At 38.6% G+C, this 15,481-nt stretch overlaps 1 protein-coding gene across 3 annotated transcripts; it reads right to left on the bottom strand.

Moving 5' to 3' along the window:
• Positions 1–230: 230 nt before the first annotated feature.
• Positions 231–12,259, bottom strand: LOC127753304 (phospholipid-transporting ATPase 3). 3 transcript variants are annotated; one of them, XM_052278787.1, is made up of 27 exons: positions 11,731–12,259; positions 10,357–10,422; positions 10,029–10,090; positions 9,820–9,901; positions 9,610–9,720; positions 9,382–9,459; positions 9,164–9,260; positions 8,915–9,021; positions 7,282–7,347; positions 7,070–7,191; positions 6,202–6,286; positions 6,051–6,128; positions 5,861–5,977; positions 5,287–5,442; positions 5,106–5,210; positions 4,821–4,963; positions 4,597–4,698; positions 4,454–4,517; positions 4,158–4,370; positions 3,588–3,753; positions 3,374–3,453; positions 2,520–2,759; positions 1,889–2,110; positions 1,648–1,815; positions 1,210–1,572; positions 1,007–1,113; positions 231–800 (listed from the first exon to the last, which is right to left on the bottom strand). In XM_052278787.1, exons 1-27 carry the CDS (start codon positions 11,959–11,961, stop codon positions 500–502), a joined length of 3,732 nt encoding a protein of 1,243 aa, XP_052134747.1. In that variant the 5' UTR covers positions 11,962–12,259; the 3' UTR covers positions 231–499. The 3 variants fall into 3 exon arrangements, with proteins under 3 accessions (XP_052134747.1, XP_052134748.1, XP_052134749.1); XM_052278788.1 differs by lacking the exon at positions 11,731–12,259 and having other exon boundaries at positions 10,029–10,085; XM_052278789.1 differs by lacking the exons at positions 10,029–10,090; positions 10,357–10,422; positions 11,731–12,259 and having other exon boundaries at positions 9,382–9,464.
• Positions 12,260–15,481: the final 3,222 nt, after the last annotated feature.

Genomic DNA, 15,481 nt, shown 5'->3' on the forward strand with positions numbered 1-15,481 from the left:
AGAGTACAATTCTAAGGAATTTGGGTTTAAAAAAATCAATTTGTTTTATTTAATTCCTAAAGTAATCCTTTGAAAATCCTATATATAAACCGAATGAGCCTTATGATTTATCGCAACGACAATGCCAATTATCAAAAATCATAGAAGTAGCAAAATGGCAACGGCACCAATTATCAAATATAGTAGAAATACCACAATAGAGGTAAGCAGAAAAGGACTAAACATTGCAATAGCGTCAGAAAGAATTTCACTACTAACTGCATTCCCAGTTTCCAACTTTGTTTTTAACTAAAGGGCGTGTCCTAAGAAATTCTGCAGCCAACTGGATCAATGGCCTCTGCTAACATCGCCAACACAACATATCGGTGACAAAACACGAAAAATGGCTACAAAGCTACAAGCTTATACACACTCTCCTGTGGTCTGCCAGCAAAAGCATGTGATGTACAAAAACTTTACACAAAATGGGGGGGCCAGGAAGGTAGGGGCGCTACTAGGGTTATGATCCTCCCGTTTTCTGCCGCTGCTTCATGCTAGCTCTCCGCGCTACGTCCCACGGCTTGTGCGGCACACCGACACCTTGCTGCGATGCAAAGAACGACTCGTATCCCGGGGAGTCGAAGGCGAACCCGGTGTGCTTCGAGCTCTCTCGGGGAAGCATGGAGATCGCATAGCTCCTTGCTTCTTCTGGGCTTAGATGGCTTGTCTCTGGAAGTTGTATCCTGCTGTACTCGTGGGGTTCATCCCTGTGCATCTCCTGGATTACTTGGTAGTCATAGGGGAAGAACCACCTTTGAATTCTGAGACAAATAATGCACATCAGGATGGTTTATATTCAGTTGTTTTGTTTATACCATGGAATGCTTTAAAATCAAAAGGCTCAAACCAACACAATTTAATTGGAGGAATCAAGGAAGAGCTAGTAATAAGTCAGTCACAGGCTCACAGCTAGAAAAGTATTGAGAAACAAAAGGGGCAACGTGATAACAAAGATAGGGTATCTTACGATAAATATAAGAAGTCGCCAAAGAGAGCGATGATTGGAACAAGCAATAGTGTGAGGTAGAAGAAAAACGTGCTCATCAAAACATAAATCACAAAATATACATTTTCCTGCAGAAAGAAAACAGCACGAAGTTAATGCAGTTATAGGAATAAAATAGTCATACCAGAGCACTGGATTTTTCAGTAATCTATGAACTATCCCACCTGTCTGTCGAATGATGTCATTATTGCAGAGTAGATGAAGATGAACATAAACCAGGCTGTTATACTGCCAGCTACACTGATATAGTGCCATCTTGTTATAGAGTTGCATGACATTAGAAGTCGGAGATTCACAGTCACCACAACACAGGTGAAAGCCATTGTACTAACATCCCAAAGACCAAGAATCTTGCCGGATGAACCATGACCATACCGACTTGCAGCTGCAGTGAAGTAATAGAACACTATCGACTGATAGAAGGCAAAGAAAGCCCACACTGCTATCACCCTCCACTTGAAGAATGTATTCCTGATTCCTTCCTGGTAAAGCTTCGGATATTTTTTTGACAGAGACGCACTCACATCCTGAAAGGGATCAGTTAAGTGTAATGCACAGAGAATAGTATACTCCATAAGTAGAAATGAATACAAGTTACATACCTTATCAAACAATCCAACCATAATTACAGGTAGGGCCGTGAAAATGACATTATAAAGGGACTGGAACCAGTCATCATAAAATCGCTGACCGGAAAAACCAGTTTGGAAAGTGAACCAGAACTGAGTTAGCGTAAATGTCAGATTCTTGTAGAAAAAATATGTGATAACCTGCAACAGAAAGCATCAGTCATCAGTTTCTTGAACTATACACAAATCTACACTGCAAAGAACTAAACTATACCTTGCACAATCTCAAATATGACCATCTTCCATGTACAAGGAGCAAGTCGGTAAGATATCGAAACTGAGCAATGGCAAAATCGCTAGCCATAACAGCTTGCATTCCTTCTTGTCCACTGATGCCAATCCCCACATGAGCAGCTTGAATCATACTCACATCATTAGCACCATCACCAATACTGAGAGTTATCTTACGGGCACCTTTCTTAACTAAGCTAGCAACCTACACAACATGAGCAAGTGTCAGCTGTTTACAGTTCAGCATTGTACTAACCAAATCAGTTATGCAAGAAATAAATAAAACAAACCAGATAAGACTGCTGATGGTTAATAACGAAATAAAATGTGTGCAACTAAAAATAGGACATAAGAATGAGATTTGAGTTGGCACTAATAAAAGCATCTTATGCACTATGATTAACAACATAACAAATCTTTTCAAGTACACTTTGTCGGAAAAAAAATGATTATTTCCTTATACCGATATCTTCAGTTTATTGCTTAAGCACTCTGGAAAGCATCTAGGTAAGAACTACAGATAACCCGGAACATAAAAAATGACATGTTCTGTTCCCTGGGAAGAAGGAAGGCATTCATAATTAACAACAATAACAGCAAGAAACGATATTTACCTGTGCTTTCTGCAATGGAGAAACCCGGCAACATACAACTGAGTGGCAAATTAAACTCAAACCAAGAAGATCTACACGCAGAGTTGGGTCTAGAGCATACATCAAGCATCTCCCATCAATAATGAGCGCCAACTTTTGTCCCGGTGTGCTAATTAGAGAACCGCGGGCTTCCTCATGGTAACTTTTAAGGCTCTGTTTTACTGATTCTTTTATAACACGTGCAATTTCCACTGGGTCTCCCTGAAAATGACCGGTATTATAAATGGCACAGTTAGGTTCAGCAAAAAGAATCAAAAGTTAGAATACAAAATCAGATGCTGCAATGTAGCTAATTATTTTTTTATCCAAGTAAAAACAAAATTATAAAAAAAAACAGATGTACACAAGACATACGTTAATACAATGGAGACATTAAAGCACTAAAGCAACGCGATCCACAGAACTCTATTAAAGAATATCACATCATTCTCTTTATTCTGAAATATAGGAAGGGGGTCAATGCTATATCTCCCCCAAAGAAAGTCCTAATGTCGTATACCAAACCCAGGCATCAAGTGAACTTGTATCACCTACTTCTTAAGTACTTTGGAAGACAAAGCCTTAAGTACCGATAGATAACTTTGGATGTTCTATGAAACTGATGCCTCACACGTGTGGGTCCTAGACCCATGAGACCACATATCAATCTCATAACCAGTGACATATCAAAAATCATGTAGTTATTCAGGCCGGACCCAACCATTAAAGTCTCCACTTATGGTCGCTTAAGCATAATAAAGATAAAATAAACCAAGTCAAAAACAATGTTTCATGCCCTTGCAATTTCACAGTGCAATGATATATGTTCATCTTACCCTGTCTTCAGCCTCTCTAATTACATCTGTCTCCGAGCTGATGATGAATTGTTTCATATCATTGTTCACCAGGCTGCAGGCTGCAGAGCAGAGAATCAACTCAAATCCTCTATATATTTAGATATAAGATGAGACAGGAAAATATGAAAAGAATCTCAAGAAAAAAAAATCGAAGAAACGACATGAGCAATATAATTAAGAATAAAAATATCACCATATGCTATATTAATTGCTGTTTCCATCTTATCTCCTGTTAAAACCCAAATTTTTATGCCAGCTGCAGAAAGAGTTTGAATGCAGGCAGGAACCCCTTCTTGCAGTTTGTCCTCAATAGCAGTACACCCTATCAATACAAGGTCTTTTTCAATCAACTCAGCCACCTACAGGGATGAAAAAAAAAGTGCATCACAATATTGCCCAGGAATAGAAGAATAAACAACTTCAAAATTCTAGTTCTCTTAGATAAAAAGAAACAAAGCTAAGATATTGGAAGTAGTAGTATTATCTTGTTCAAAGCAGCAAGTGTTAACAAATTAGATTAAAGAAGGGAAAAGAACTTGCTAAATTGCAGACGGACACTTGACATTATAGGTTGTGGCTCATGCTACTTTGCAATTTAAAAGGAAAAGGATAGGCCTCAATAGTTTATTAGTAATTCTACAGTGTTGATAAGAAAAAACATACTGCAACGATAACAGGCCAGATTGCGGCAAATTATACGAGCTCAGAAAATAAAAAAGGACATTTCCACAGTATACAAATAAAATAACCAAAAGATGCATGCCTCATCAAGCTTCTTATCACGATCACGTAAAGAAGATTTAGCTTGAATAAACTTCTCATTCCAGCTTTCATATTGCTCCCTGCTGAGATCTCGATAAGCGAGGCAAAGTGTGCGCAAGCCAGCAGAGCCAAATTGTTCTAGATGTTCTCTGCTGATCTTTTTAATGTCATTATTGCCATCAGCTAATCTTTCATAAACGACATTGTCAGCGCCCTATTAGAAAAAAAAATGCAGGTTAGTGAAACAAGTTAACCATGTACAGAATGAAGTTGAACCAACCCCTCTCCGCGTATTACCTTGCAATAGAGAACAAGCCTTCCATTTGGGAAACGGCAGACCACTGATTGACGCTTTCTTGTACTGTTAGTTGAGTAGAGTGTCAAGGACAGAACTATAATTTCATCTCACAGAATTTAAAATGGAAACAAACAAACCACACCTGTTGAATTCTAGAACATTCAGAATTTCATATGCAACGTCTTGTATGCTCCCCATCCTCTCAACATGTGATTCACGAACAATGACTGTAGTTGGTGTACGTCTATAAAAGAAGCACAAAAATGTCACCATAACTAATGTATTCGAGACATTCTGATTGGATAAATACATAAAAGAATAAAACTGTGCAAGAGTTACTGAAAATAAGTTAAAGTTCGGAAATACCTATAAAAGAAGAAGCCAAAGTTCTTTGAAGCAGCCACAAGTGCAGCCTCATCAGGAGAAGCAGCTTGATAACTGATCTTTTCTGGTGTCTCCTCACCCTCAGGAAGAACCGTATGGCAGAGTGCAAGGCATCTGAAGAATTCCTAGAGATAAACAGGAGCATACAGATATTGGTTGTCTAGCACATTACAAAACTGTGAAAAGGGTAACAAAGATAACTGAGAGGTGGGTGGGGGGTAATGACACTGGAGCAAGGCAAGAGCTGAACTAGTCTATAATAACTACCTTACAAGCTTCAGGATTAGGTTCATTTCTCCATGCACCACACATGATTCTGGCATCATCAAAGTTGAATCCTTTCTCGTGTACTGCAGCACCTGATCTTTTACCCTGATGAGGTGAATAAAGCGAAAATAAGAATAGTAACACAAATAATCTATTAAAGGACAAGAAAAATGTTGAATACCTCATCACCGTCAATCTTGATTCCAGCTCGCTCAGCTCCACCTTTTTCGATCTCTGTGATGCCAGTTCCATATATCTCTCCAGCAATCGAACATTTAAAGAATTCCATCAAGTTTCTTGTAAGTGTTCCAGTTTTGTCAGAAAATATATATTCAACCTGAGCCATTGTGTTAATGACAGAAATTCAGGGTAAGAGGAAATATTTCAGAACTCAGAAATGTTTGATTTATCTTTAATTGTTGAAATATATCAGAATGCCCCCATGAGAATTAGTCCAGTACTATATGCATTTATGAGCAGTTTTATTCAAGTGGTCTCCCATAACCATGCTAGACTGGATGCATCTATGTTGAATAGATGAAGCAATTCTACATGTTTATTAAGTGGGATCAGCTCACTCAATATTGTCAAATAACCACATTCCCCAAGCAATCCCAATTTTCGGAGTGATTTACTACAATGAGGTTGTGCCATTCCATTAGCCAGATCAATTTGTGTAGTATAAGACAGTAGCATTCCAGTGACCAAAAACCTGGGTTCTCTTCAAACCAACAGATAATTATGGTACAAGTTACCTGCCCAAGTTCCTCGTTCAGATTAGAAGTTCGGGCCAAAGCTGGGGTGTTGCTCTCAGCATGGTACATATGCAGATCATTGTTAATGAACTGTGTGCACTGAATGAATTTGATCATCTGCATCCAAAGCTAGCATGAGCTCCAAAAGTCCAAATGTAGGTTGCATTAAATGAGAAGTTGGACAAAATACCTCAATGGACACGTAAAGAGAAATAGGGATGATTGTTGAATATAGAGTTATTAGAGTAAACATGGTTAAAATGGTGACCTGCAACAGAAATAGGATATAAGGCCACATGCAGCAAACAAGCTATAGTATATATATCAGAAATAGTGTGTACCACAAATTTGTTCTTAGGATTAAACTGGTCCTCCACTTTTCCACGCAAGCCAAGATAGAAATATTTCTCATTAATAAACACACCACTGTTGACAAAAAAAAAACAGACGGTAAGTTTGTACAGATAACTAGATATTTAAATTAATTCACTGAAAGCAATTGTAGGTATATCAACCGTGCATCTGTTATTCTTTGTTGTATAGGGGATGCAAGAAACCATTTTTTATAGGAAAATCAATATATTTAAAGTTTTGCGGTGAGTAGTATAAGAATTAAATATTCTATTTCAACTACTAACAACGAATATTCCATTTCGACTACTAACAATGAATATATTTAAAGTTTTGCGGTGAGTAGTATAAGAATTAAGTATTCTATTTCAAGTTTTCAACTACTAATAACAACGAATATTGTATTTTGACTACTAACAACGAATATATTTAAAGTTTTGCAGTGACTAGTATAAGACTTAAGTAGAGGTAAGTAGCATCCTATTAGACAGCCTACATGGCGAATAAGTTAACAAAAGAATTAAAAAAATAGTGGGACCCACTAGATTATCCATTTATAAATATCATTTTCACCTTTTTTTTCTAATCATTTTTAGGAAATTAGGGTTAGGGAGATGATGTGGTAGGCATGGCAAAAGAAGGATGATATGGCAGTCCACCTCACTAAATACTGATTGCAAAACTGGCCTAGGGTCATTATTTAGGTAGCTTTGATAGTTATTGCATGGTATTGAAGTTGACGGACAAAAATCAAACCACATGAAGAGTCAAGCGAACAGAACTAGACTTTCTCCTTCAGAAAATATATGTGAACAAAAATAAATAAAATAAATGATGTAGAATGAGAAAAAGGCTCACCTCCCAATAGCACCAATAACACACATTGTGAACAGGGTTGCAAATAGAGCAAGGATAAGTTTATCTAGCTTTTTTTCCAATGTACTTCTTTTGGAGGGAACATTCATGGAATTCATCATAACCTGTAACAATGTTCCACATCCAGTAAACTTCAAAACAGCAGATATCATGAATTCAAGTTAAATATACAGGGAAAAGTGAAATGTTCATACTTTTGTCTCATGACCTGTGAATATAACAACCCCCACAATGTACTCTGTGTTCCGAAGGCTACACCCCTGTGGCAAGAAGGCAACAGTAAGTTTTGGTTTCTTTCTTTCGCATGTACGAGCACGCACGTGTGCACACAGACAGCAGGAGAGACAAGTAGATAAGATAATATTCAGTTTGATGTGAACATATTGGGAAGGAGAGCTTAAGAAGGTTATTAGAATGTAGGCAATTAGAAATCATCTTAGAATCCAACCATTCAATGCAAGACACTTCCTTGTGGTGCTTGAATGAACATAAAAGGTAAATAAGAAACTCAAAAGAGCCCATGCAAGTAAAGGCTATAAAGTACTCCCTCCGTTTCATAATGTAAGACTTTCTAGCACTGTTTACATTCATATAGATGTTAATGGATCTATACACTTACATGTGTCTAGATTCATTGACATCTATGTGAACGTGGGCAATGCTAAAAAGTCTTATATTATGAAGCGGAGGAAGTACTTCACAACCTCCAACATGGAAAATGAAAACCTAACTCTGGCTGTGCACAATTGTTTTTTTAGGGGGGGAATTGTTTGTTTTTCACAGTATTAGTTTCAATTAGTGTTGTATTTGCAACAGTGGCTATATAGTTCATAGGTGGAAATATATCCAGTACATGTCTACATTCAACAAATTAAGCCAAATCCTACTGATCGTTCTTATGCATTTTATATGCGCTAAGTTCATCATCCACAACTCATCATATAGCTGGGACTTGAGAAGTGCAAAATTGTTTGCATGAAGGAAGTTGAAATACATTTTATTACTTCCTCCGTTTCACAATGTAAGACTTTCTAGCATTGTCTACATTCATTTAGATGCTAATGAATCTAGACATATGTATGTGTTTAGATTCATTAACATCTATATGTATGTGGGCAATGCTAGAAAGTCTTAGGGCCTGTTTGGTACAGCTCCAACTCCTAAATATAACTCCAGGAGTTGAGTCTGGAGTGGAGTTGTGGAGCTGCCAAAACCCAGCTCCACAACTCTAGTATATTTTGTGAGAGAGCTCCACCCAACTCCACTCCTAGTTTTGGTGGAGCTGAAACTGTTTGGCTAAGCTCCAGCTCCAGGAGGGGTGGAGCTAGAGCTGGAGCTGTGCCAAACAGGCCCTTACATTGTGAAACAGAGGGAGTACTTGAAAGTGTTTGCACCACAGTTATCCTATTTGCAAAACTTGTACTCCTGTGTTTTGTGGAGAGATTAAGGTTGAGGTGAGGGATGGTTATAATTGGCTGAGATAACGAAGTAGGTGTGGGTGTCCTTGTATTCTTTGACAAATTTCAAACTCTACGTATCCTTATATTTCTGGACAGAGTATAATTATCAGAGGTTTCTGTGGTAAATATACTGACATCATTTTGTGTGGCCAACATTCATATAAAAGAGTTAATCAAAGTTAGTAAGTTACACGTATCTGCTCATGAATCCCGTGATAAGTGATAACACTCTTTTTTTATATACATTGGAGTGTGAAAAAAACATGTCATGCTAAATCTAGGAATACACAAAAAAACATAGGTCAAAATATTTTATAATGGACAAAAAAAAAGACAAAAATGAACTAAACGGCAAGAATAAACATACTCTTAGTAGTACTTGATTTGGTGAGAGTGGCATGGTTTGCTTGTCCACAATAAGATTCCCAGTAAATGTATACAGTGAATTGTTTGGCTGCTCACACTGTATTTCACCTGTAAACCCATTTTATGGAAGTCAAGTACTAAACAGCACCAAGGAAGAATAACCAGAGAAACTGAAGGAAAAAGTTTCCAAACCAACAAAGCAGCAACTATAAGTTACAACCACCTTCCCACAGAACAAAAATGCACAAACCTTTGAATTCAAAAGCCTTTTCAGGATTTTTGTAATCCCAGGTTTTCTCCAAAGCCTTCCTTATTTTCAGGTTGGTTTCCCCATCAAGATTTGCTGTCTAAGATGAACAAAAATATATTCAACAGAACTTCAGTTTAGAGAAAGATATCTCTGTAGCTTATTTACTACACTTTGAAAATGTGCAGAATAGCGGAAAAGGTAAAAACGAATGTATGAACCTCTATGTAGCAGACACCATCTGGGTTTGTGCTTGACAAGAAGAGCAAGTCTGCAGGGAAATAACCATCTTGTTTGATCTGCTCTAAAGAAATGCCATCACTATTAGTTTTTCTTATTTACTTTGAGGCCAGAGTTAAAGTCCGCACACAATAAGAAGTAATGCGCAATAATTCCGTAAACAAACAGATGGGTAAAAAAGTAGTTGTAAGGAAGATTTAAGACATTACCCTCACAATATCTCCAACTTGTAGTCTTTTCCATGGAGTAGTTTCCCACTTTTGACCTTGTAACACATCGACATGTGCGTTATTAATTGACATGTCATTCTGGAAACGTTTCTGTATAAGAAACAGCAAAAAGAAACAGGTAAGGCTGTCGGTTATCTTAGTTTAGAAAGCATAACAAAATAGAGAATTGAGGAATGGTGGAATACTAACCCAGTCCTCAAAAGCTTCCTTGATCAGAGAAACCAAAAGCACAAGACTAAGTGGAACAACATTGGTGACAGGATGAACTGGACTGCAAAAAGAAAACAGCGATGACTGAATTAACCAATGAATAAGTGCTGTGCTCAACATGTCAATATGAAACCAGTGGATTCCAAAAGTAGCACAGGTGCGTGCAGGGGTGTGTCGGATAGAGATACCTAATTGGTGTGGTCGACAATATAGAAATCATGAGAAAGTACAGATTTGCCACCCGCCTGAACTGTCAAAGCAAAATAAACAGATAAACTACACAAGGTTCACATGTTGATATTATTTTTTTTATGGAACAAAAAGTTGATGTCACAGCAATAACTGCAAAGCAGCAATCTAGCCATGGGAAACATCCACTGTGGTAAACGTTTATTGATTTGACAAGGATGGTTATGATGCTTGTAACAATACCTAGATTCATCACAAAAGGAGATTAAACCTAAATTTTCTCTATTGGCAACATATGTAATGGACAAAGAAACAATGTTGTAATACCTGTTCAAACAGCCCTTTAGGTAGAAAAGTCAGGACGTTATACTTTGTAGTCGACACAGAATTTCCCTGCAAATGAGAACAGGCAATGTAAAAAACCACGTTATAGAAAAAGAGAAAAATATATCAGTAATTCCTCAACAGCAAAACAACCAAAACTATGTAGCGTCCTGATATTAGCATTTGCATAATTGACAGTTTGATACCCAAAATGCGGGAAACTGCAAAATCAATTAAAAAGAGAACTGCATAAATGGTCAAACAAACTACAACCACGTTAGCAATATAGCAATGGTGTTGATGCATTTTAATCCTTAAGAGACAACACATGAAACAAGGGGGCAAATACAGCTGTGGTGAAAAGTAAATTCATGAATACACCAATTTACTCCCTCCAGGTTGAAAATAATTGTCGTTTTGGGCAAGGACACGGTCTCCAAAAAACAAACTTTGATCACTACTTTCTATTACAATATATGTAGAAATATCAACAAATATATGATTTTATTGAAATATATTTTAAGATCAATCTATACATATGGTTTCCATGTTTCTAAAGAAAATATTTTATAGAAGTTATTCATAGTCAGTTTTTAAAGTTTGACATCAGTCTTGTCCATAAACACAATTGTTTTCAACCTGGAGGGAGTACAACATAGTCAAAGCAGTTTCGCAGGGAGGAAAAGGGAACATTTTGACCGATAGGATTCAACCAAATGAAAGAGAATAAATTGAGAACTTTCCGGTATGACCATGAAACACCCTTCCATTAAGGCATTTTGGCATCAATGCACTCACAATATCAGGGCATGATCCACAATCTTGTTATTTGAAACATAAGGTTGTCTTACAAGTAAAAACTAAATTTAATTTAGCTTGGTGCTATCAAGTGGTGAGGGTGAGCTAGTTGTGGTCGGACTGATCCAGGTTCAGTAGCCGACACAGCATGCATCTGGTGAATATTGGGGCAAGAATGAATAGCATCGTTCAGCTCTTGTACTATAATTCCTCAAGCCTAGAAACCGAGCGGTGTCTACATCTCATTTTTAGCAATAGCTACCTAAATTACTAATTCCAAAAGCTAGATAAGCTCAAATCTGCCCAATGACCTCATAGTTCTCCATTAATGCAACCCAAATGACTAACAAAATCCAGTCCAGAAAAACTAAGCAAAACCATGTAGCATCAGGGAAATTTTTTTTAAAAAAAAAAAAAACTTCTGTGTCAGCTCATTGACCCACCTATCTCCAGCACAACCACATATTAGCAAGGAACGCGCGAAAAGCAACGAGATCTAGACCTAGACCAGCCCCCTCCTCCTCCTCCAAACGAAACTCTCAACAGATCGATCAAACCGCCAGGAGGGGGCGCGCTCACCTTGTACCCGACGGGCGCGTTGGCCTCGCGGTCGTTGCAGCAGATGGTCCGCACGGACGGCGCCTGCGGCTGCGGCTGCCGCCTCAGGCTGGCCCCTCCGCCGCCGAGCCGCGCCGTCCTCGACGACTCCCCGCGGCCGAACGCGGAGTTCCCCGCGCCCCCACGCGGCGACGGCTCCCCGCCGAGCCGCGCGGTGGCGACCCGCACCATCTCCTTTATCCGCGAGCCCATCCTCCTCCCCCGCGGCGCCAAATCCGACGCGGAGGAGCCTCCGGCTCGCCGGGAGATCTCGGAACCACCACCCGCCGCCTCGGGGGGGCGGATCAACCGGGCGGCGGCCGAATCGAATCCGGCCGGGCTCGCGCGGGCTCACCGGCGGGCGGCGGGTGCCCTCGTCGGCGGCGGAGGAGGAGGATTCGATTCGATTTGGATCACGCGGCGTTCGCGTGCTCGCTTTTTTTTTTTTTTTTTTGCTTGGTTCCTTTTCTTCTTCTCTCCTCTCGTGGAGATGGAGAGGAGGAAGAGAGGCAAATGGTCCAAATGGGGGGCATTTGTGGTTTGCACCCTGAATTTGATTGGAATTTCACGGAGGCTTCGATAACGGCGTTTTTTTTTTTGTCAAGTTTGAAACGTACTCCCTCCGGGCTGATAATACTCGTCGTTTTGGATAAGGGTAAGGTCAAACTTTACAATCTTTGATTATGAATTATTTTTAAAATATTTGTATTTCAAATATGGTGACTACATGTATAGATTGGTCTTAAAAAATACTTTAATAAGATCATATATTTGTTAACACTTTTCTACATATTATAATAGAAAATAATGGTCAAAGTTATTTTTTGAAGACCGTGTCCTTGTCTAAAACGACAAGTATTATCAACCCGGAGGGAGTACAGTACAACGTATGATGATATGAACAAATGACTTTGTTTTCCGCGTTTTCCTTTTTGGGAGAATAACCTACTGTCTTGCTCCTTCGTCTCATATAAAACCAACCTAGTACTAGATGTGACACATCTTATTAGAGTAGATTTAATAGTAGAGCTCATTGCTTACTATGTCTATGTTAGAGCTAACTTGTATAATAGGTCAGCTATAAGGTTAACCTTATTTTCTCCATTCTCTCTCTTTCTCACTCTAATGAAATTAATGTATATTTCTTGGAGCTTGTGTGGAGCTGGCTCTTGCATAAGAGCCAACACTATCCACTTTTCTTTATCTCTCTCTTCCACATAAGCATATAACTTGCTTATAGCCTATTATTATCCTTGCTCTTACAACGAATTTGGACATACATCCGTCTAGATTTGTTATACTAAAATATGTCACATCCAGTTTTAAATTGATTTTTCTTAATGTACTATGTATCAATGCCATCTAATCAGGATAACTAAAATTTTAATAGAAATTTGGGTAAAAATAAAAAATATGGTCATATTATCTAGCAAGAAGTATTGAATGAGGCTACGTGATATGGCTATTGGATGCCACATGCAAATTAATTGCATTATTTATATATTGTTTGTTGCAGGGAGATGTCATGGGAGGTTAAGGATCGATGGTTTTTTAGGTGAACCTCCCCTTATTATTTTTTCCTTACATATAACACATTGTGGTGTGGTGTCTATAATAATTACCGTTATCTGACAGTATGTCACATTCCCCCTTATATAACACATTGTGGTATTTATTGTAATTATTGCCACTTGATCTTGGAACCTATGCTATTTTCGACTTTGACAAGTACATTGTGCTTGTTGTTCAAACAATAGGCCTATAATTATAGAATAAAGATAATGTTAAGGAGACGATCTTAAACTAAAACATGAGCCTGTATCTGGATTAAGCATTACTCTCAAACTCAAATGAGGTTATACTTATCATCATATTGAAAAGTACAACTAGTTTGATAGACTTCATATAAAGGTAGAGCAAATGTCCATTATTCAATCAAGGAGACGCACCTTAGATGGAGCAATTGGCTTACCATAGTAATATCCTGTTGTTGGATCAAGTTCGCGACACACCATGAGACTGTGATATTAGGTAAGATTGAGTAGAGAGATGGTAGTATGTAGGAAGAGGTTACCATTTTATCCTTACTAAAACGAGAGAGTGAGTGTAAATGCTAGAGCCATATCATCTATCATCCACCATATTTTTCATTTTTCTTGCATTGCAATGTTTATCACTAAATCCTTATTGTGAGTTTTTCTCTAACTTTTATTGTATATGTTGTTCAATTGAATACATGGCATTGTTTCAAAGGAAATAGATCTTGATGTCATTTGTTAATATGTGTTTAAGAAACATAAAACCTCCTATTATCATCAAATGGGATTCGTAGAACTTGTTATCTGTAGTGATGGAAGCTTGTGATGCCTAGTTGCCTATACATAACTACCACGTAATATGTTAGAAAAATGCCTAGTTAACCACCACAACTATAATATAATCATACTTATATCAATTTTTGGCCATTGCGTACATATTATATTTTCAAACTACTAAACGTGGCAAAGTTTTTATTTGTTATGCTTTATATTATACATCATACATAGCCAATATAGCCACTACAAACAATCTCTAGTGACTTGATCCTGTAATAGTAACTAGTATTAGACACCCCTTGACATAGATACTCGATCGTGTGTCTTAAAATTTCTCACCTCCGAGATGCCATTAGGGCACCCACAATAGTTATCTATAGACTCTCTACAAGAGATCCATGTTAGCATATTTTTCTACTTGGAAAAGATTAAATGAAGAGAGAGAGCAAAACTATCTACTAACCTGGAGATAATCTATAGAGAAAAACGAGGCAATGCATTAGAGAGTTATAAATACCTATGTAGACATATTATTGAGGTAGTTTACTATTAATCTAGTCTATTACTGAGATGCACATATTTTATAGAGAGCACCTTACTTTACCATTAGGGGTGCTCTTAGTGGAACGAGCTTTCTTAAGACTATCATGAAACCGTCCAAACAAACAGCAGCAATAACTCCAGAATAGAAGCATCCTTTGCCGTTGCCCGACGGCCGTTGACGGACCTAGCGGACACCTGCACACGTCCGCAGGTGTGGGTCCCCGGCGGCCACGCACGGCAGCGGTCATGTTGTCCCTGGTGGGGCCCAGGTGTCAGCGACAAAACACCGGAGGAAGATCACGCGGTTGCGGGGTCAAACAAGTAAAAATTCGCGCCCGCCACTCCCAGTCCAGCATCGACCTGCGCCACGAGGGGTGGGCCCACCACTCCTCTCGCTGCAAGTGGGTCCCAACAGACCTGACCAACCAACGAAGAGAGAAACTTCCAAGAGTACGATTAGTAATGTCCATGACCAAATCAAGATTGGTGAGCTTGATACCCGATGGTTATTATCTCCAGCGATCTCTCGCTGTTTTCATCGCCTAAATGTTGAGCGTTTGGTGGCGATCAGATCAGACAAGCCAAATTAGAATAAGCCAAATACATGTAACATGTTCCAGCCAACTCATGACACGGTGGCACATGGACACCAAGGCTAACTACCATCTATACTACGTACAAACAGCAAAACCACAGTACCTGTATAAATGGCCAAGACATCAGGTGCCCACCAAAGCACCAACCATTCATCTCCCCATTTGTCAACCCTGCAACAACTAAAATTTGCCATAAAAGTTTGACAAGTTCCAACAAGTACACACTGCACGATCAGGGTTGGGTAAAAAAACTGCAGTATAGTACTAGAAGAGAAGGGA

Source organism: Oryza glaberrima, chromosome 10 (genome assembly GCF_000147395.1).
Source record: "Oryza glaberrima chromosome 10, OglaRS2, whole genome shotgun sequence".
Classification (NCBI taxonomy): domain Eukaryota; kingdom Viridiplantae; phylum Streptophyta; class Magnoliopsida; order Poales; family Poaceae; genus Oryza; species Oryza glaberrima.

Coding starts and splice junctions, on each gene's coding strand:
- LOC127753304 (XM_052278787.1), bottom strand. CDS start 11,961: ATGGGCTCGCGGATAAAGGAGATGGTGCGGGTCGCCACCGCGCGGCTC. Junction 10,091..10,356: donor CTAAAGGGCTGTTTGAACAG/GTATTACAACAT, acceptor TTGCTTTGACAG/TTCAGGCGGGTGGCAAATCT. Junction 5,211..5,286: donor TCAAGATTGACGGTGATGAG/GTATTCAACATT, acceptor TCACCTCATCAG/GGTAAAAGATCAGGTGCTGC.